At 39.8% G+C, this 22519-nt stretch overlaps 1 protein-coding gene across 1 annotated transcript in view; it reads left to right on the forward strand.

The window, feature by feature from the left end:
- The window catches only part of LOC110522704 (anoctamin-3), a 135029-nt gene that overhangs the window by 98270 nt on the left and 14240 nt on the right, over nt 1–22519 (forward strand). Inside the window, exons 16-23 of the mRNA XM_036968983.2 lie at nt 1144–1284; nt 2245–2409; nt 8580–8616; nt 8908–9019; nt 9214–9271; nt 11266–11363; nt 16217–16386; nt 22306–22458. Coding sequence (XP_036824878.2) covers nt 1144–1284; nt 2245–2409; nt 8580–8616; nt 8908–9019; nt 9214–9271; nt 11266–11363; nt 16217–16386; nt 22306–22458 — 934 coding nt within the window. The remainder of the gene's footprint in view (nt 1–1143; nt 1285–2244; nt 2410–8579; nt 8617–8907; nt 9020–9213; nt 9272–11265; nt 11364–16216; nt 16387–22305; nt 22459–22519) is intronic.

Consider the following 22519-nt stretch of genomic DNA (forward strand, 5'->3'; position numbering starts at 1 on the left):
ACACACAATCACACCTCCTCCTCCATGCTTCACGGTGGGAACCACACATACGGAAATCATCCATTCACCTACTCAGCATCTCACAAAGATACGGCGATTGGAACCAGAAATTTGAAATTTGGACTCATCAAACCAAAGGACAGATTTCCACTGGTCTAATGTCCACTGCTCGTGTTTCTTGGCCCGAGGAAAGTATCTTCTTCTTATTGGTGTCCTTTAGTAAGAGTTTATTTGCAGCAATTTGACCATGAATGTCTGATTCACCCAGTCGCCTCTGAACAGTGGATGTTGAAATCTGTCTGTTACTTGAACTCTGTAAAGCATTTATTTGGGTTGCAATTTCTGAGTCTGGTAACTCTAATTAACGTATCCTCTGCAGCAGAGGTAACTCTGGGTCTTACTTTCCTGTGGCGGTCCTCATGAGAGCCAGTTTCATCATAGCGCTTGATGGTTTTTGCGACTGCACTTTCAAAGTTCTTGAAATTTTCCGGATTGATGGACCTTCATGTCTTAAAATTAATGATGGACTGTCATTTCTCTTTGCTTATTTGAGCTGTTCTTGACATAATATGGACATATACCACCCCTATCTTGTCACAACACAACTGATTGGCTCAAATGCATTAAGAAGGAAAGAAATTCCAAAAATTAACTTTTAACAAGGCACACCTGTTAATTGAAATGCATTCCAGGTGACTACCTCATGAAGCTGGTTGAGAGAATGCCATGAGTGTACAAAGCTGTCATCAAGGCAGGTGGCTGCATTTGAAGAGTCTCAAAATATAAAATGTATTTTGATTTGTTTAACACTTTTTTGGTTACTAAATGAGTCCATATGTGTTATTTCATAGTTTTGATGTCTTCACTATTATTCTACAATGTAGAAAATAGTCAAAATAATGTAAGCCCCTGGAATGACTAGGGTGTGTCCAATCTGTTGACTGGTACTGTATGAACACTGGTATTCAGACATTACTCAGTCAGCAATGTCTGGTTGATCCATATGATATGTAATGAGCACGTACTACTGTAGTTAGGATACGGTCCTAGTATTGACTGGGTCAGGGGTATCTATGATTGGACCAGTCAGAAATATCAGAGTTATTGGTATGATATACTGGAGTGTATGTGTGTTTGTCCCAGGAGAATCTGCGGCCCCAGTTCGAAGCCAAGTACTCCCGAGTAGAGAGAGTAAACCCTATCTCTGGCAAGCCGGAGCCTTTCCAGCCCTTCACTGACAAACTCAGCAGACTCATGGTCTCTGTGTCTGGCATCTTCTTCATGGTAAGAACATGTCATCACATGAGTCATCAGGCTGTACTGTGGATCTGTGCTCAGTGGGTCGATTTCAATTCAGTCAATTCTGAAAGTAAATTTAAATGCTTTAATTGAAAAGCAATGAAGAAAATTGGATTTGGAATTTTGGTTTATTTTCTAAATTGAATATAATTTAAATGTAACTGAGCCCAATCCTGGAATGCTGTTTACTTGTTTACTACCTTTTCAATGTGTAATATGGTAATGAGCTTCTAGCAGCCTACTACCACCCCCTGGTGGATAGGAGCCAGAAATACAACCCACGCTCTGGAAACAGTGGCTGTTGTTGGGGATTGTTTTCCCAATGATCCTCATCACTCATCAACAATAGGAAGTGTCTAGAGACCAAGACACGTAACGATGATTCATTGTTTACCAATATGACCAATAAGCATCGTAAACACACAATCCCAGACTAGACCCATTATATAAACCAGGTGGTTTGGGTCCTGGATGCTGATTGGCTGAAACAGCATTTGACGAAACAGTATGACGTTAAAACACTTGTTTACTGCTCTAATTACATTGGTAACCAGTTTATAATAGCAATAAGGCACCTCGGGGGTTTGTGATATATATGGCCAATATACCACAGCTAAGGGCTGTGTCCAGGCACTCTGTGTTGCCTAAGAACAGTCCTTAGCCGTGGTATATTGGCCATATATCACACATCCTCAGGCCTTATTGCTTAAAATACTGCTAGCCTCATAACATGCATCCTCAGAAGAGACTGTAATGATGACAGATATATTTACTCTCTCTTTCTCTCTCTGTCTCTCTCTCTCTCTGTCGGTCTCTCTCTCTCTCTCTCTCTCTCTCTCTCTCTCTGTCTCTCTCTCTCTCTCTCTATGTCTCTCTCTCTCTCTCTCTCCTCTCTCTCTCTCCTCCGCCACTCTCTATCTGTGTATGTGTGTGTTCACTCCCCAGATGTCTCTGGTGCTGACTGCAGTGTTTGCTGTGGTGGTGTTCCGACTGATTGCCATGGAGAAGTTTGCATCGTTCGACTGGGAGTTTGTCAAGAAGAACTGGCAGTTTGCCACCTCTGGCACCGGAGTCTGTATCAACTTCATGATCATCATGTCTCTCAATGTGGTGGGTGTCTGGCCAAACTAAACCATGAAATAGATAGAATGGAATGGAATAGAATCCATAGATAAAATGGAATGGAATAGAATCCATGGATAGAATGGAATAGAATCCATAGATAGAATGGAATGTAATAGAATCCATAGATAGAATGGAATAGAATCCATAGATAGAATGGAATGGAATAGAATCCATAGATAGAATGGAATGGAATAGAATCCATAGATAGAATGGAATGGAATAGAATCCATAGATAGAATGGAATGGAATAGAATCCATAGATATAATGGAATGGAATAGAATCCATAGATAGAATGGAATGGAATAGGATCCATAGATAGAATGGAATGGAATAGAATCCATAGATAGAATGGAATGGAATAGAATCCATAGATAGAATGGAATGGAATATAATCCATAGATAGAATGGAATGGAATAGAATCCATAGATAGAATGGAATGGAATAGGATCCATAGATAGAATGGAATGGAATATAATCCATAGATAGAATGGAATGGAATATAATCCATAGATAGAATGGAATGGAATATAATCCATAGATAGAATGGAATGGAATAGAATCCATAGATAGAATGGAATGGAATAGGATCCATAGATAGAATGGAATGGAATAGGATCCATATATAGAATGGAATGGAATAGGATCCATAGATAGAATGGAATGGAATATAATCCATAGATAGAATGGAATGGAATAGGATCCATAGATAGAATGGAATGGAATAGGATCCATAGATAGAATGGAATGGAATAGGATCCATAGATAGAATGGAATGGAATAGGATCCATAGATAGAATGGAATGGAATATAATCCATAGATAGAATGGAATGGAATATAATCCATAGATAGAATGGAATGGAATAGGATCCATAGATAGAATGGAATGGAATAGGATCCATAGATAGAATGGAATGGAATAGAAAATAAAAACTTTATGGCATCCTATTGCCTTCCCTATGGGCCCTGATCAAAAGTAGTATACTATATATACTACCGGTCAAAAGTAGTATACTATATATACTACTGTTCAAAAGTAGTATACTATATATACTACCGGTCAAAAGTAGTATACTATATATACTACCGGTCAAAAGTGGTATACTATATATACTACCGTTCAAAAGTAGTATACTATATATACTACCGTTCAAAAGTAGTATACTATATATACTACCGGTCAAAAGTAGTATACTATGTATACTACCGGTCAAAAGTGGTATACTATATATACTACCGTTCAAAAGTGGTATACTATATATACTACTGTTCAAAAGTAGTATACTATATATACTACTGTTCAAAAGTAGTATACTATATATACTACCGGTCAAAAGTAGTATACTATATATACTACTGTTCAAAAGTAGTATACTATATATACTACTGTTCAAAAGTAGTATACTATATATACTACCGGTCAAAAGTAGTATACTATATATACTACCGTTCAAAAGTGGTATACTATATATACTACTGTTCAAAAGTAGTATACTATATATACTACTGTTCAAAAGTAGTATACTATATATACTACCGGTCAAAAGTAGTATACTATATATACTACTGTTCAAAAGTAGTATACTATATATACTACCGGTCAAAAGTAGTATACTATATATACTACCGGTCAAAAGTAGTATACTATATATACTACCGTTCAAAAGTAGTATACTATATATACTACTGTTCAAAAGTAGTATACTATATATACTACCGGTCAAAAGTAGTATACTATATATACTACCGGTCAAAAGTAGTATACTATATATACTACCGTTCAAAAGTAGTATACTATATATACTACCGTTCAAAAGTAGTATACTATATATACCACCGTTCAAAAGTAGTATACTATATATACTTAATTTCAGTAAGGTATATTGTTAATATTCATCTATGCATGTGATAGACTGAAATTTCAGTAAGGTAAATTGTTAATATTCATCTATGCATGTGATGTCATCTAGTAACATCCCTATGATATTGATGTGTACAAGTCCATACCATACTCCTTTCCTACCTCTATCCTTCCTTCATACCGTTCAAAAGTAGTATACTATATATACCACCGTTTAAAAGTGGTATACTATATATACTACTGTTCAAAAGTAGTATACTATATATACTACCGGTCAAAAGTAGTATACTATATATACTTAATTTCAGTAAGGTAAATTGTTAATATTCATCTATGCATGTGATGTCATCTAGTAACATCCCTATGATATTGATGTGTACAAGTCCATACCATACTCCTTTCCTACCTCTATCCTTCCTTCATACCGTTCAAAAGTAGTATACTATATATACCACCGTTTAAAAGTAGTATACTATATATACTACTGTTCAAAAGTAGTATACTATATATACTACTGTTCAAAAGTAGTATACTATATATACTACCGGTCAAAAGTAGTATACTATATATACTACCGTTCAAAAGTGGTATACTATATATACTACTGTTCAAAAGTAGTATACTATATATACCACCGTTCAAAAGTAGTATACTATATATACTACCGTTCAAAAGTGGTATACTATATATACTACTGTTCAAAAGTAGTATACTATATATACTACCGTTCAAAAGTGGTATACTATATATACTACCGTTCAAAAGTGGTATACTATATATACTACCGTTCAAAAGTAGTATACTATATATACTACCGTTCAAAAGTAGTATACTATATATACTACCGTTCAAAAGTGGTATACTATATATACTACCGTTCAAAAGTAGTATACTATATATACTACCGTTCAAAAGTAGTATACTATATATACTACTGTTCAAAAGTAGTATACTATATATACTACCGTTCAAAAGTGGTATACTATATATACTACCGTTCAAAAGTAGTATACTATATATACTACCGTTCAAAAGTAGTATACTATATATACTACTGTTCAAAAGTAGTATACTATATATACTACTGTTCAAAAGTAGTATACTATATATACCACCGTTCAAAAGTGGTATACTATATATACTACCGTTCAAAAGTAGTATACTATATATACCACCGTTCAAAAGTGGTATACTATATATACTACCGTTCAAAAGTAGTATACTATATATACTACTGTTCAAAAGTAGTATACTATATATACCACCGTTCAAAAGTGGTATACTATATATACTACCGTTCAAAAGTGGTATACTATATATACCACCGTTCAAAAGTGGTATACTATATATACTACCGTTCAAAAGTAGTATACTATATATACCACCGTTCAAAAGTGGTATACTATGTATACTACCGTTCAAAAGTGGTATACTATATATACCACCGTTCAAAAGTGGTATACTATATATACTACCGTTCAAAAGTAGTATACTATATATACCACCGTTCAAAAGTGGTATACTATATATACTACCGTTCAAAAGTAGTATACTATATATACTACCGGTCAAAAGTGGTATACTATATATACTACCGTTCAAAAGTAGTATACTATATATACTACCGTTCAAAAGTGGTATACTATATATACTACCGTTCAAAAGTAGTATACTATATATACTACCGTTCAAAAGTGGTATACTATATATACTACCGTTCAAAAGTAGTATACTATATATACCACCGTTCAAAAGTGGTATACTATATATAGTACCGTTCAAAAGTAGTATACTATATATACTACTGTTCAAAAGTAGTATACTATATATACTACCGTTCAAAAGTGGTATACTATATATACTACCGTTCAAAAGTAGTATACTATATATACTACTGTTCAAAAGTAGTATACTATATATACTACCGTTCAAAAGTGGTATACTATATATACTACTGTTCAAAAGTAGTATACTATATATACTACCGTTCAAAAGTAGTATACTATATATACTACTGGTCAAAAGTAGTATACTATATATACTACCGTTCAAAAGTGGTATACTATATATACTACCGTTCAAAAGTAGTATACTATATATACTACCGTTCAAAAGTGGTATACTATATATACTACCGTTCAAAAGTGGTATACTATATATACTACTGTTCAAAAGTGGTATACTATATATACTACCGTTCAAAAGTAGTATACTATATATACTACTGTTCAAAAGTAGTATACTATATATACTACCGTTCAAAAGTAGTATACTATATATACCACCGTTCAAAAGTAGTATACTATGTATACTACTGTTCAAAAGTAGTATACTATATATACTACCGTTCAAAAGTGGTATACTATATATACTACCGTTCAAAAGTGGTATACTATATATACTACCGTTCAAAAGTAGTATACTATATATACTACTGTTCAAAAGTAGTATACTATATATACTACTGTTCAAAAGTGGTATACTATATATACTACCGGTCAAAAGTAGTATACTATATATACTACCGTTCAAAAGTGGTATACTATATATACTACCGTTCAAAAGTAGTATACTATATATACTACTGTTCAAAAGTAGTATACTATATATACTACCGTTCAAAAGTAGTATACTATATATACCACCGTTCAAAAGTAGTATACTATGTATACTACTGTTCAAAAGTAGTATACTATATATACTACCGTTCAAAAGTGGTATACTATATATACTACCGTTCAAAAGTGGTATACTATATATACTACCGTTCAAAAGTAGTATACTATATATACTACCGTTCAAAAGTAGTATACTATATATACTACCGGTCAAAAGTGGTATACTATATATACTACCGTTCAAAAGTAGTATACTATACATACTACTGTTCAAAAGTAGTATACTATATATACTACCGTTCAAAAGTGGTATACTATATATACTACCGTTCAAAAGTGGTATACTATATATACTACTGTTCAAAAGTAGTATACTATATATACTACCGGTCAAAAGTAGTATACTATATATACCACCGTTCAAAAGTAGTATACTATATATACTACTGTTCAAAAGTAGTATACTATATATACTACCGGTCAAAAGTAGTATACTATATATACCACCGTTCAAAAGTAGTATACTATATATACTACCGTTCAAAAGTGGTATACTATATATACTACTGTTCAAAAGTAGTATACTATATATACTACCGTTCAAAAGTAGTATACTATATATACTACTGTTCAAAAGTAGTATACTATATATACTACTGTTCAAAAGTGGTATACTATATATACTACCGTTCAAAAGTAGTATACTATATATACTACTGTTCAAAAGTAGTATACTATATATACTACCGTTCAAAAGTGGTATACTATATATACTACCGTTCAAAAGTAGTATACTATATATACTACTGTTCAAAAGTAGTATACTATATATACTACCGGTCAAAAGTAGTATACTATATATACTACCGTTCAAAAGTAGTATACTATATATACTACCGTTCAAAAGTAGTATACTATATATACTACCGTTCAAAAGTGGTATACTATATATACTACCGTTCAAAAGTAGTATACTATATATACTACCGGTCAAAAGTAGTATACTATACATTTTAAAGTAACCTTTATTTAACTAGGCAAGTCAGTTACGAACAAATTCTTATTTACAATGACGGCCTACACCGGCCAAACCCGGACGACGCTGGTCCAATTGTGCGCCGCCCTATGGGACTCCCAATCACGGCCGGTTGTGATGCAGCCTGGAATCAAACCAGGGTGTCTGTAGTGACAGCCTCAAGCACTGAGACGCAGTGCCTCTTAGACCGCTGCGCCACTCGGGGACAGGGTGTCATTGGAGACTTGATCATGTCCAAACCAGCCCACTGGATATACACAGTCATACAGAATAACGTTGTATAACCGATCCACAATCAGATTTTAACTTCATGATCACCATGTCTGTGAATGTGGTGGGTGTCTTGCCAAACCAAGCCAAGCCATCTGATACGCTCAGTCAAACAGTATTTTAAGTCCAACATGTGTTACATAAATGATTCACAGTAATATTTTATATTACATAAACGTGTATTTTGCAGTCTGCAGAGTTATAAAATACCGTTTTCAGAGTGAGGTTTCTTATTATTCACTGTACAAGATGCTTATTTTGCGCCGCTTGTTGTCTCACTGATTACGTAATACATATCATCTTTATGTCTCACAACTGGCTTGTATTTAGTCAGGCTATTTGTCAAGTGTTACTGTATTTCTTTCATCAGGTATATGAAAAGGTGGCCTATCTGCTCACAAATTTAGGTAATTATTACCCCCTCAAGATCCCTCTGAAGATGCACATCTTGTTGCTTCAGTATTTTACGCTTCAGAGGTCCATGTCAACCTCTCTCTGTCTCTCTCTCTCTCTCTCTCGCTCTCTCTCTGTTCTCTCTCTGTCTCTCTCTTTCTCTCTGTCTTTCTCTGTCTCTCTGTCTCTCTCTTTCTCTCTCTTTCTCTCTCTCTCTCTCTCTCTCTCTCTCTCTCTCTCTCTCTCTCTCTCTCTCTCTCTCTCTCTCTGTCTTTCTCACTCTGCGTGTGTCTCTCTCTCTGTAGAACACCCACGGACTGAGTCAGAGTGGGAGAACAGTTTTGCTCTCAAGATGTTTCTCTTCCAGTTTGTTAACTTGAACAGCTCTACCTTCTACATTGCATTCTTCCTTGGAAGGTAAATATTACAACGTCTCAATAAATATTGCAACAGACAGTTCTACAAGGTCCCTCCGTTATTTTCAGTTATTACATAATATATTTGACAATTTTATGATTCTTCAGATTCCCTGAGTAAGTTAGTCGTTTATTGAACTGTCCTGATAATTGAGTCGTTTTATAAGCCAATGTCTTCACTCTGACTGTGTTTAGGTTCGCCGGCAGACCAGGGAAATATAATAAACTGTTTAACAGATGGAGACTGGAGGAGGTGAGTGGAGTCAGGAAGCATAACAACAATAGAAACAGGACTGTGTCCTAAATAGCACTCTATTCCCTATATAGTGTGCACTATGAAGGGAATAGGGTCTAAAGTTGTGCACTATGAAGGGGATAGGGTCTAAAGTAGTGCACTATGAAAGGAATAGGGTCTAAAGTAGTGCACTATGAAAGGAATAGGGTCTAAAGTAGTGCACTATGTAGGGAATAGGGTCTAAAGTAGTGCACTATGAAAGGAATGGGGTCTAAAGTAGTGCACTATGAAAGGAATAGGGTCTAAAGTAGTGCACTATGAAAGGAATAGGGTCTAAAGTAGTGCACTATGAAAGGAATAGGGTCTAAAGTAGTGCACTATGAAAGGAATAGGGTCTAAAGTAGTGCGCTATGAAGGGGATAGGGTCTAAAGTAGTGCACTATGAAAGGAATAGGGTCTAAAGTAGTGCACTATGAAAGGAATAGGGTCTAAAGTAGTGCACTATGAAAGGAATAGGGTCTAAAGTAGTGCACTATGTAGGGAATAGGGTCTAAAGTAGTGCACTATGAAAGGAATAGGGTCTAAAGTAGTGCACTATGAAAGGAATAGGGTCTAAGGTAGTGCACTATGAAAGGAATAGGGTCTAAAGTAGTGCACTATGTAGGGAATAGGGTCTAAAGTAGTGCACTATGAAAGGAATAGGGTCTAAAGTAGTGCACTATGAAAGGAATAGGGTCTAAAGTAGTGCACTATGAAAGGAATAGGGTCTAAAGTAGTGCACTATGAAAGGAATAGGGTCTAAAGTAGTGCACTATGAAAGGAATAGGGTCTAAAGTAGTGCACTATGAAAGGAATAGGGTCTAAAGTAGTGCACTATGAAAGGAATAGGGTCTAAAGTAGTGCACTATGAAAGGAATAGGGTCTAAAGTAGTGCACTATGTAGGGAATAGGGTCTAAAGTAGTGCACTATGAAAGGAATGGGGTCTAAAGTAGTGCACTATGTAGGGAATAGGGTCTAAAGTAGTGCACTATGAAAGGAATAGGGTCTAAAGTAGTGCACTATGAAAGGAATAGGGTCTAAAGTAGTGCACTATGAAAGGAATAGGGTCTAAAGTAGTGCACTAAGTAGGGAATAGGGTCTAAAGTAGTGCACTATGAAAGGAATAGGGTCTAAAGTAGTGCACTATGAAAGGAATAGGGTCTAAAGTAGTGCACTATGAAAGGAATAGGGTCTAAAGTAGTGCACTATGAAAGGAATAGGGTCTAAAGTAGTGCACTATGAAAGGAATAGGGTCTAAAGTAGTGCGCTATGAAAGGAATAGGGTCTAAAGTAGTGCACTATGAAAGGAATAGGGTCTAAAGTAGTGCACTATGAAAGGAATAGGGTCTAAAGTAGTGCGCTATGAAAGGAATAGGGTCTAAAGTAGTGCGCTATGAAGGGGATAGGGTCTAAAGTAGTGCACTATGAAAGGAATAGGGTCTAAAGTAGTGCACTATGAAAGGAATAGAGTCTAAAGTAGTGCACTATGTAGAGAATAGAGTGCCATATTGGGACACCTCCAAGGATATTATTTCAACGCTGACAGAGATGGTTATAGCCTTTCCGTTTGACTGTAGATTTTACAGCACATAATAGAGAGATTCCTCATTGTCATATTCGTTTTAATGGTTATTTTTGCATCAAATGTAACGATTCCTTTGACGTGAGATTTCACCGTTAATTTGACCGTTTTAATTTTTCTGTAATTATGGTTTATAATGGTGCTAAAAACTCTCACAAGGAGCTTGAAATGAGTAGCAGGCATCACCCGTTTGAGGTGTAATTTAACAAGTGATTAATGACGGCTCCCTATTACTGATTATGCTGATTATAAAGCAGGAAGTTAAATATGAATATTGACGTTTTTGACTGTTTTATTTTGATTTATTTTATTCAGTGCCACCACAATGGGATTTGTAATGAGTAATTTTGTCATTTATATATCATTTTTTCTTGTTTTTCTTTCATTCAGTGCCACCCCAGTGGCTGTCTGATCGATCTGTGTCTACAAATGGGAGTCATCATGGTACTGAAACAGATCTGGAACAACTTCATGGAGCTGGGTTATCCGTAAGGACCGTGGAATTACTCTCTCTCTCTCTCTCTCTCTCTCTCTCTCTCTCTCTCTCTCAATTCAATTCAATTCAAGGGCTTTATTGGCATGGGAAACATGTGTTAACATTGCCAAAGCAAGTGAGGTAGATAATATATAAAGTGAAATAAACAATAAAAATGAACAGTAAACATTACACATACAGAAGTTTCAAAACAATAAAGACATTACAAATGTCATATTATATATACAGTATACAGTGTTTTAACAATGTACAAATGGTTAAAGGACACAATATAAAATAAATAAGCATAAATATGGGTTGTATTTACAATGGTGTTTGTTCTTCACTGGTTGCCCTTTTCTCGTGGCAACAGGTCACAAATCTTGCTGCTGTGATGGCACACTGTGGAATTGGGAGTATACTCCCCAGTAGATATGGGAGTTTATCAAAATTGGATTTGTTTTCGAATTCTTTGTGGATCTGTGTAATCTGAGGGAAATATGTCTCTCTAATATGGTCATACATTGGGCAGGAGGTTAGGAAGTGCAGCTCAGTTTCCACCTCATTTTGTGGGCAGTGAGCACATAGCCTGTCTTCTCTTGAGAGCCATGTCTGCCTACGGCGGCCTTTCTCAATAGCAAGGCTATGCTCACTGAGTCTGTACATAGTCAAAGCTTTCCTTAATTTTGGGTCAGTCACAGTGGTCAGGTATTCTGCCTCTGTGTACTCTCTGTGTAGGGCCAAATAGCATTCTAGTTTGCTCTGTTTTTTTGTTAATTCCTTCCAATGTGTCAAGTAATTATCTTTTTGTTTTCTCATGATTTGGTTGGGTCTAATTGGGCTGCTGTCCTGGGGCTCTGTAGGGTGTGTTTGTGTTTGTGAACAGAGTCCCAGGACCAGCTTGCTTAGGGGACTCTTCTCCAGGTTCATCTCTCTGTAGGTGATGGCTTTGTTATGGAAGGTTTGGGAATCGCTTCCTTTTAGGTGGTTGTAGAAACGGCTCTTTTCTGGATTTTGATAATTAGTGGGTATCGGCCTAATTCTGCTCTGCATGCATTATTTGGTGTTCTACGTTGTACACGGAGGATATTTTTGCAGAATTCTGCGTGCAGAGTCTCAATTTGGTGTTTGTCCCATTTTGTGAAGTCTTGGTTGGTGAGCGGACCCCAGACCTCACAACCATAAAGGGCAATGGGCTCTATGACTGATTCAAGTATTTTTAGCCAAATCCTAATTGGTATGTTGAAATTTATGTTCCTTTTGATGGCATAGAATGCCCTTCTTGCCTTGTCTCTCAGATCGTTCACAGCTTTGTGGAAGTTACCTGTGGCGCTGATGTTTAGGCCAAGGTATGTATAGTTTTTTGTGTGCTCTAGGGCAACAGTGTCTAGATGGAATTTGTATTTGTGGTCCTGGTGACTGGACCTTTTTTGGAACACCATTATTTTGGTCTTACTGAGATTTACTGTCAAAGCATGAGAAGACTTTGCCTTTGTTTTGGTTTGTTTGGTTGTCAATTAGGGTGTGCAGGGTGAATACATGGTCTGTTGTACGATAATTTGGTAAAAAGCCAATTTGACATTTGCTCAGTACATTGTTTTCATTGAGGAAATGTACGAGTCTGCTGTTAATGATAATGCAGAGGATTTTCCCAAGGTTACTGTTGACGCATATTCCACAGTAGTTATTAGGGTCAAATTTGTCTCCACTTTTGTGGATTGGGGTGATCAGTCCTTGGTTCCAAATATTGGGGAAGATGCCAGAGCTAAGGATGATGTTAAAGAGTTTTAGTATAGCCAATTGGAATTTGTTGTCTGTATATTTGATCATTTCATTGAGGATACCATCAACACCACAGGCCTTTTTGGGTTGGAGGGTTTTTATTTTGTCCTGTAACTCATTCAATGTAATTGGAGAATCCAGTGGGTTCTGGTAGTCTTTAATAGTTGATTCTAAGATCTGTATTTGATCATGTATATGTTTTTGCTCTTTATTCTTTGTTATAGAGCCAAAAAGATTGGAGAAGTGGTTTACCCATACATCTCCATTTTGGATAGATAATTATTTGTGTTGTTGTTTGTTTAGTGTTTTCCAATTTTCCCAGAAGTGGTTAGAGTCTATGGATTCTTCAATTACATTGAGCTGATTTCTGACATGCAGTTCCTTCTTCTTCCGTTGTGTATTTCTGTATTGTTTTAGTGATTCACCATAGTGAAGGCGTAGACTCAGGTTTTCCGGGTCTCTATGTTTTTGGTTGGACAGGTTTCTCAATTTCTTTCTTAGATTTTTGCATTCTTCATCAAACCATTTGTCATTATTGTTAATTTTCTTCTGTTTTCTATTTGAGATTTTTAGATTTGATAGGGAAGCTGAGAGGTCAAATATACTGTTAAGATTTTCTACTGCCAAATTTACACCTTCACTATTACAGTGGAATGTTTTACCCAGGAAATTGTCTAAAAGCGATTGAATTTGTTGTTGCCTAATTGTTTTTTGGTAGGTTTCCAAACTGCATTCCTTCCATCCATAGCATTTCTTAATGTTACTCAGTTTCTTTGGCTTTGATGCCTCATGATTGAGTATTGCTCTGTTCAAGTAGACTGCTGTGCTGTGGTATGAAGTTGCTGTTGCTGTGGTCTGATAGGGGTGTCAGTGGGCTGACTGTGAACGCTCTGAGAGACTCTGGGTTGAGGTCAGTGATAAAGTAGTCTACAGTACTACTGCCAAGAGATGAGCTATAGGTGTACCTACCATAGGAGTCCCCTCGAAGCCTACCATTGACTATGTACATACCCAGTGTGCGACAGAGCTGCAGGAGTTGTGACCCGTTTTTGTTGGTTATGTTGTCATAGTTGTGCCTAGGGGGGCATATGTGGGAGGGAATGCTGCCACCTCCAGGCAGGTGTTTGTCCCCCTGTGTGCTGAGGGTGTCAGGTTCTTGTCCGGTTCTGGCATATAGGTCGCCACAGACTAGTACATGTCCCTGGGCCTGGAAAGCTGTCTTCATTAAAGTATGGGGATTCTAGTGGGGGGATATAGGTAGCACACAGGAGGACATTTTTCTCTGTTAGGATAATTTCCTTTTGAATTTCTAGCCAAATGTAGAATGTTCCTGTTTTTATTAATTTAATGGAGTGAGCTAGGTCTGCTCTATACCAAATTAGTATACCCCTTGAGTCCCTTCCCTGTTTCACACCTGGTAGTTTGGTGGATGGGACTACCAGCTCTCTGTAACCTAGAGGGCAACCAGTGGGTCCGTCTCCTCTATACCAGGTTTCTTGCAGGATGACAATGTCTGTATTACCGATTTCTTTGGTGAAGTCCGGGTTCCTGCCCTTTAGGCCAAAGGCAGATAACCTCAGGCCTTGGATATTCCAGGATGATATAGTGAAGGCTTTTTGTTCCATAGAGTGTCCAATGTTGTTGGTCGTGGTTTGGCCTCAGGCCAGTAAGTGTGAGCAGAGCCTGCTGAGCATCTGGTACATGCCATTGGCTTGGGCAAGTGTGAGAGTGGGGGTTGGGACTGTTTGCCCGCTCACTACCTGGGTGTATGTGTGGCTTCCATGTTGAGGCCCTCTTTGCGGGGGTGGGGTGCATCGGGTGGGCAGGAGTGGCATAGGTCTGATCTGAGGGGGCCTAAATGGGGTATGGACATGGTTGACGTGGGGGAGTGTTGATTGGTTGGGGTGGGGGTGTGGATGTGTCTGGGGGTGCTGTGGTCTGGATGTAATTCCTCTTGGCGTGGGTCCTCTATGTGTAGGTCCGGGGGGGGGGGGGGGGGGGGGGGGGTCCTGCAGGTCTGGGAGGGTGTCTCGCTGGTCTGGGTTGGGTGTCTATTGATCTGTTGCTCCTGTGTGAAGTGTTGGGGATACGTTTGAGAGCGATGTCCTTTAGAGTTCGGGCAAAGGTGGGCACTGCTGCCTTGTAGAGGTGGACCTGGTCATAGAGGCTGTTCAAGTCCAGGGTGGAGTGGTGGGCCAGGAAAACATTTGGTTTTGAGGCACAGTCATGGGAAATACTTGCGTTTACCCGCTGTATTGTGGCAGGGTGGAAGTCTTTTCGTGGTAGCAGGGTGGAGATAACCACTTGTGCGTTGGGGAAAGTAGAAGAAGCCTTTTCAATCACTCCCTTCAGTGCTGTGGCCACCCTTTCCTGCTGTGCTCTCAGGTTGTTTGTGCCTGTGTGTATTATTATGTGGCTGGGTGAGCCTAGTTGGTCCTCAGACAGAAGGTCGAGGGCGCGCTGGGTGTTTGGACACCAGAGTTTAGACACACTGTGTTTGGGAAAAAGTTTTTTTTCTTCTATATATTTCCCATTTGAGTCCATAAGTAGTACAATCTGTGTCTTGTGTTTGTCCTCAGTGGGTGTGGGGGGGGGTTGTCAGAAGGTCTATCAGGGTGGCTGACAGGGGGGGTGCTCAGAGGGGGTGAGAGCCGCTGGGCTTGGGGTTCTTCATTTGTCTGTTCTGCTGTGACGTCGACTCTATGGTCAGGGTCTGGTGTGGACTGTTCTGCTGTGGTGTCAAGACTTTTGTCGGGTGCTGAGGTGGGCTGTTCTGCTGGCTTCTCTGTGGGGGTGGCCACCTCTCTAGTGGGTTGTTCTCTGTCACACGCCGTCCCCCTCAACCTCTCCTCCGTCCCGTCACCCTCTCCTCCATCTTCTTTCTCACACAATCTCTCTCAATCTCTCTCTGTCTTTCTCAATCTCTCTCTCTCTCTTTGTCTCTCTCAATCTCTCTCAATATATGTATCTGTCTCTGTCTCTCTCTCAATCTCTGTCTTTGTCTCTCTCTCAATCTCTGTCTTTGTCTCTCTGTCTCCCTCTGTCTGTGTCTCTCACCCCCCCCCCCCCCCTCTAACTCTCCAGTCTGCTGCAGAACTGGTGGTCTCGGAGGAAGATCAAGCAGACAGAGAGGGAAGAGAGAACACGAGGGGGACAGAATGTGGAGATCAAAGTACAGCTTCCTCAGTGGGACATAGACTGGAACCTGCAGCCCATGAACGCCCACGGACTGGTGGATGAGTACCTGGAGATGGGTAAGACATATCAGCTATGTTACCATGGACTTGTGGATGAGTACCTGGAGATGGGTAAGACATATTAGCCATGTTACCATGGACTGGTGGATGAGTACCTGGAGATGGGTAAGACATATTAGCTATGTTACCATGGACTAGTACAGTGGTTCCCAAGCTTTTCATATTCCCGTACCCCTTCAAACATTCAACCTCTAGCTGCGTACCCCTTCCAACACAAGGGTCAGCACACTCTCAAATTTTGTTTTGTGCCATCATTGTAAGCCTGCCAACCACAGTGAACAACAAGGCAGTAGTACAATTCTGTGTACTACTCCCTTCACAGAACCGCGCAACCTGGCCCTAACCAGAATAGAAAGAGGAGTGGGAGGCCCCGGTGCACAATTGAACAAGAGGACAAGTACATTAGAGTGTCGAGATTTGAGAAACAAGTCCTCAACTGGTAGCTTCAAACACCAGTCTCAACGTCAGCAGTGAAGAGGCGACTCCGGGATGCTGGCCTTCTAGGCAGAGTTGCAAAGAAAAAGCCATAACTATATATTAAGATGGGCAAAAGAACATAGACACTGGACAGAGGAACTCTGCCTAGAAGGCCAGCATCCCGGAGTCGCCTCTTCACTGTTGACATTGAGGCTGGTGTTTTGTGGGTACTATTTAATGAAGCTACCAGTTGAGGACTTATGAGGCGTCTGTTTCTCAAATCTCGACACTCTAATGTACTTGTCCTCTTGCTCAATTGTGCACCGTGAAGAGAAGACGGGGAAAAAGAGGGCGGAGTTCAGGCTGCCTTCTGAGAAGACCGATGCTGGCACTAAGACCGCACTCAATGAGCTGTATTCCGCCATAAGCAAACAGGAAAACGCTCATCCAGAGGCGGCGCTCCCAGTGGCCGGGGACTTTAATGCAGGGAAACTTAAATCCATTTCACCACATTTCTATCAGCATGTTAAATGTGCAACAAGAGGGAAATATCTACAGACCACTTTTACTCCACAGCATGGGTTCAGGCCCATCTGCAACTTACCACCCTGTACTTACCCCCATACTCTCCTTTCCTTAACCCGATTGAGGAATTTTTCTCCACATGGAGGTGGAAGGTATATGATAGGCGCCCTCAAGAACAAGCCACCCTTCTCCATGGATGACGCATGCAATGACATCACGGCAGACCAGTGTCAGGCCTGGATTCACCATACAATGACATCACGGCAGACCAGTGTCAGGCCTGGATTCACCATGCAATGACATCATGGCAGACCAGTGTCAGGCCTGGATTCACCATGCAATGACATCACGGCAGACCAGTGTCAGGCCTGGATTCACCATGCAATGACATCACAGCAGACCAGTGTCAGGCCTGGATTCACCATGCAATGACATCACGGCAGACCAGTGTCAGGCCTGGATTCACCATGCAAGGACATCACGGCAGACCAGTGTCAGGCCTGGATTCACCATGCAATGACATCACAGCAGACCAGTGTCAGGCCTGGATTCACCATGCAATGACATCACGGCAGACCAGTGTCAGGACTGGATTCGCCATGACTGAAGATTCTTCCCAAGATGAAAACATCCATTGTGATGTGGATGAGAACCTGTGGGCCAAATCCACAAGACAGGGTTGATGGAAATATAGAAGTACAGTAATCAATCTTTTGTTTTGCTTTTTACAGTAAGCCAGGTGAGGAACACTGCAGTGATGTTTTACAGTAAGCCAGGTGAGGAACACAGCAGTGATGTTTTACAGTAAGCCAGGTGAGGAACACTGCAGTGATGTTTTACAGTAAGTCAGGTGAGGAACACTGCAGTGATGTTTTACAGTAAGCCAGATAAGGAACACTGCAGTGATGTTTTACAGTAAGCCAGGTGAGGAACACTGCAGTGATGTTTTACAGTAAGCCAGGTGAGGAACACTGCAGTGATGTTTTACAGTAAGCCAGGTGAGGAACACTGCAGTGATGTTTTACAGTAAGCCAAGTGAGGAACACTGCAGTGATGTTTTACAGTAAGCCAGGTGAGGAACACTGCAGTGATGTTTTACAGTAAGCCGGGTGAGGAACACTGCAGTGATGTTTTACAGTAAGCCGGGTGAGGAACACTGCAGTGATGTTTTACAGTAAGCCGGGTGAGGAACACTGCAGTGATGTTTTACAGTAAGCCAGGTGAGGAACACTGCAGTGATGTTTTACAGTAAGCCAGGTGAGGAACACTGCAGTGATGTTTTACAGTAAGCCGGGTGAGGAACACTGCAGTGATGTTTTACAGTAAGCCAGGTGAGGAACACTGCAGTGATGTTTTACAGTAAGCCAGGTGAGGAACACTGCAGTGATGTTTTACAGTAAGCCAGGTGAGGAACACTGCAGTGATGTTTTACAGTAAGCCAGGTGAGGAACACTGCAGTGATGTTTTACAGTAAGTCAGGTGAGGAACACTGCAGTGATGTTTTACAGTAAGCCAGGTGAGGAACACTGCAGTGATGTTTTACAGTAAGCCGGGTGAGGAACACTGCAGTGATGTTTTACAGTAAGCCAGGTGAGGAACACTGCAGTGATGTTTTACAGTAAGCCAGGTGAGGAACACTGCAGTGATGTTTTACAGTAAGCCAGGTGAGGAACACTGCAGTGATGTTTTACAGTAAGCCAGGTGAGGAACACTGCAGTGATGTTTTACAGTAAGCCATGAGAGGAACACTGCAGTGATGTTTTACAGTAAGCCAGGTGAAGAACACTGCAGTGATGTTTTACAGTAAGCCAGGTGAGGAACACTGCAGTGATGTTTTACAGTAAGCCAGGTGAGGAACACTGCAGTGATGTTTTACAGTAAGCCAGGTGAGGAACACTGCAGTGATGTTTTACAGTAAGCCATGAGAGGAACACTGCAGTGATGTTTTACAGTAAGCCAGGTGAGGAACACTGCAGTGATGTTTTACAGTAAGCCGGGTGAGGAACACTGCAGTGATGTTTTACAGTAAGTCAGGTGAGGAACACTGCAGTGATGTTTTACAGTAAGCCAGATAAGGAACACTGCAGTGATGTTTTACAGTAAGCCAGGTGAGGAACACTGCAGTGATGTTTTACAGTAAGCCAGGTGAGGAACACTGCAGTGATGTTTTACAGTAAGCCAGGTGAGGAACACTGCAGTGATGTTTTACAGTAAGCCAGGTGAGGAACACTGCAGTGATGTTTTACAGTAAGCCAGGTGAGGAACACTGCAGTGATGTTTTACAGTAAGCCGGGTGAGGAACACTGCAGTGATGTTTTACAGTAAGCCGGGTGAGGAACACTGCAGTGATGTTTTACAGTAAGCCAGGTGAGGAACACTGCAGTGATGTTTTACAGTAAGCCAGGTGAGGAACACTGCAGTGATGTTTTACAGTAAGCCAGGTGAGGAACACTGCAGTGATGTTTTACAGTAAGCCGGGTGAGGAACACTGCAGTGATGTTTTACAGTAAGCCAGCTGAGGAACACTGCAGTGATGTTTTACAGTAAGCCAGGTGAGGAACACTGCAGTGATGTTTTACAGTAAGCCAGGTGAGGAACACTGCAGTGATGTTTTACAGTAAGCCAGGTGAGGAACACTGCAGTGATGTTTTACAGTAAGCCGGGTGAGGAACACTGCAGTGATGTTTTACAGTAAGCCGGGTGAGGAACACTGCAGTGATGTTTTACAGTAAGCCAGGTGAGGAACACTGCAGTGATGTTTTACAGTAAGCCAGGTGAGGAACACTGCAGTTGACCTTTAACTGTTTTTCTTTTTGTAGCTAATTATTTTTGCTTCGATTCAAAGAAACCTATGTTGTGATTTTATTGTATTTCATCAATAAATTTCTTTTTTTTTTCAATGAATCCACTGTGTCTGTAGTATTCTCTCTACTAGTCCTTTTACAGTGATGTATTTACGTGTAGTAGCATAATGAAACACGTATCACATATTTTCTACTACAATATCTAATGATTGTACGAACAACGACACAGCGAAACTATCGGTATCTTGTGTGTGGGTGATCTAAATGAATGTTCCTATGGTATTTCATGATAAATGGGTTATTTGAACCAATGATTCTGCAAAGGCAAGGTTTCTTTAAAGACGTGAATGCACGATGCAATGTTTTGAACATTGGACAGCCTGTGTTACAAGTGATGACCGTTTTGAGTTTTGTGTCTAGAGTTTTGAAAAATGAACACACGGTTCTGAAATTAGTGCCAAAGTGATTGTTAAAAACTGTAAATACAAAATACAAATACAAATAGCTGACCAATCAGCCTGTTACCAACCCTTAGTAAACATTTGGAAGAAAATTGTGTTTGACCAGATACAATGGTATTTTACAGTAAACAAAAAGACGACAGACTTTCAGCGTGCTTATAGGGAAGGACATTCAACAAGCACAGCACTTACACAAATGACTGATGATTGGCTGAGATAAATTGGTGATAAAAAAAGATTGTGGGAGCTGTTTTGTTAGACTTCAGTGCGGATTTTGACATTATCGATCATGGTCTGCTTCTGGAAAAACTTAAATGTTATGGCTTTACACCCCCTGCTATATTGTGGATAAAGAGTTACCTGGCTAACAGAACACAGAGGGTGTTCTTTAATGGAAGCCTCTCCAACATAATCCAGGTAGAATCAGGAATTCCCCAGGGCAGCTGTCTAGGCCCCTTACTTTTTTCTATCTTTACTAATGACATGTCTGGCTTTGAGTAAAGATAGTGTCTATGTATGCAGAGGACTCAACACTATACATGTCAGCTACTACATCGACTGAAATGACTGCAACATTTAACAAATAGCTGCAGTTAGTTTCAGAGTGGGTGGCAAGGAATAAGTTAGTCCTAAATATTTCAAAAACTAAAAGCATTTGGGACAAAGCCTTCACTAAACCCTAAACCACAACTAAATCTTGTGAAAAATAATGTGGAAATTGAGTAAGTAGAGGTGACTGAACTGCTTGGAGTAACTCTGGATTGTAAATTGTCATGGTCAAAACATATTGATACAACAGTAGCTAAGATGGGGAGAAGTCTGTCCATAATAAAGCGCTGCTCTGCATTCTTAACAGCACTATCAACAAGGCAGGTCCTACAGGCCCTAGTTTCTACCTTCTTAACAACACTATCAACAAGGCAGGTCCTACAGGCTGCACCTGGACTACTGTTCAGTTGTGTGGTCAAGGTGCCACAAAGAGGGACTTATGAAAATTACAATTGGCTCAGTACAGGGCGGCACAGCTGGCCCTTGGATGTACACAGAGCTAATATTAATCATATGCACGTAAATCTCTTCTGGCTCAAAGTGGAGGAGAGATTGACTTCATCACTACTTGTATTTATGCACCGAACTGTCTGTCTAAACTACTGGCACACAGCTCGGACACCCCATGCATACCCAACAAGACATGCCACAAGAGGTCTCTTCACAGTCCCCAAGTCCAGAAAATACAATGGGAGGCGCACAGTACTATCTAGAGCCATGACTACATGGAACTCTATTCCACATCAGGTAACTGATGCCAGAAGAAGAATCAGATTTTAAATAACTAATAAAAATACACCTTGTGGAACAGTGAGGACAGTGAAGCAACACAAATATAGACACAGCCACATGCATACACACACATACTAATATAGCACTATACACACACGCTAACATGGATTTTTTTTACTGTAGATATGTGGTAGTGGTAGTATGTTGTGAAATCTGTGAATGTATTGTAATGTTTTTAAAATTGTATAAACTGCCTTAATTTTGCTGGACCCAGTAAATAGTAGCTGCCTTGGCAGCAGCTAATGAGGTTCCATAATAAATATAAATACCAATACTGAGGTCAACCACAGGATGTTCAAACCCACCATTATAACCCTCTATTTTCTGCTTCTTCTGCTTCTACTTCCTCCTGCTCATCTTCTTCTCAGTTCTCCAGTTTGGTTTCACCACGATCTTTGTGGCTGCATTCCCATTGGCTCCTCTACTGGCTCTGCTCAACAACATCATCGAGATACGACTGGACGCCTACAAGTTTGTCACCCAGTGGAGGAGACCCATGCCTGCCAGAGCCACAGACATTGGTCAGTAATACAGCCACAGACATTGGTCAGAAATACAGCCACAGATATAGGTCAGTAATAC

This window comes from Oncorhynchus mykiss, chromosome 4 (genome assembly GCF_057628025.1).
Source record: "Oncorhynchus mykiss isolate SJ-2025 chromosome 4, ASM5762802v1, whole genome shotgun sequence".
NCBI classification, from domain to species: domain Eukaryota; kingdom Metazoa; phylum Chordata; class Actinopteri; order Salmoniformes; family Salmonidae; genus Oncorhynchus; species Oncorhynchus mykiss.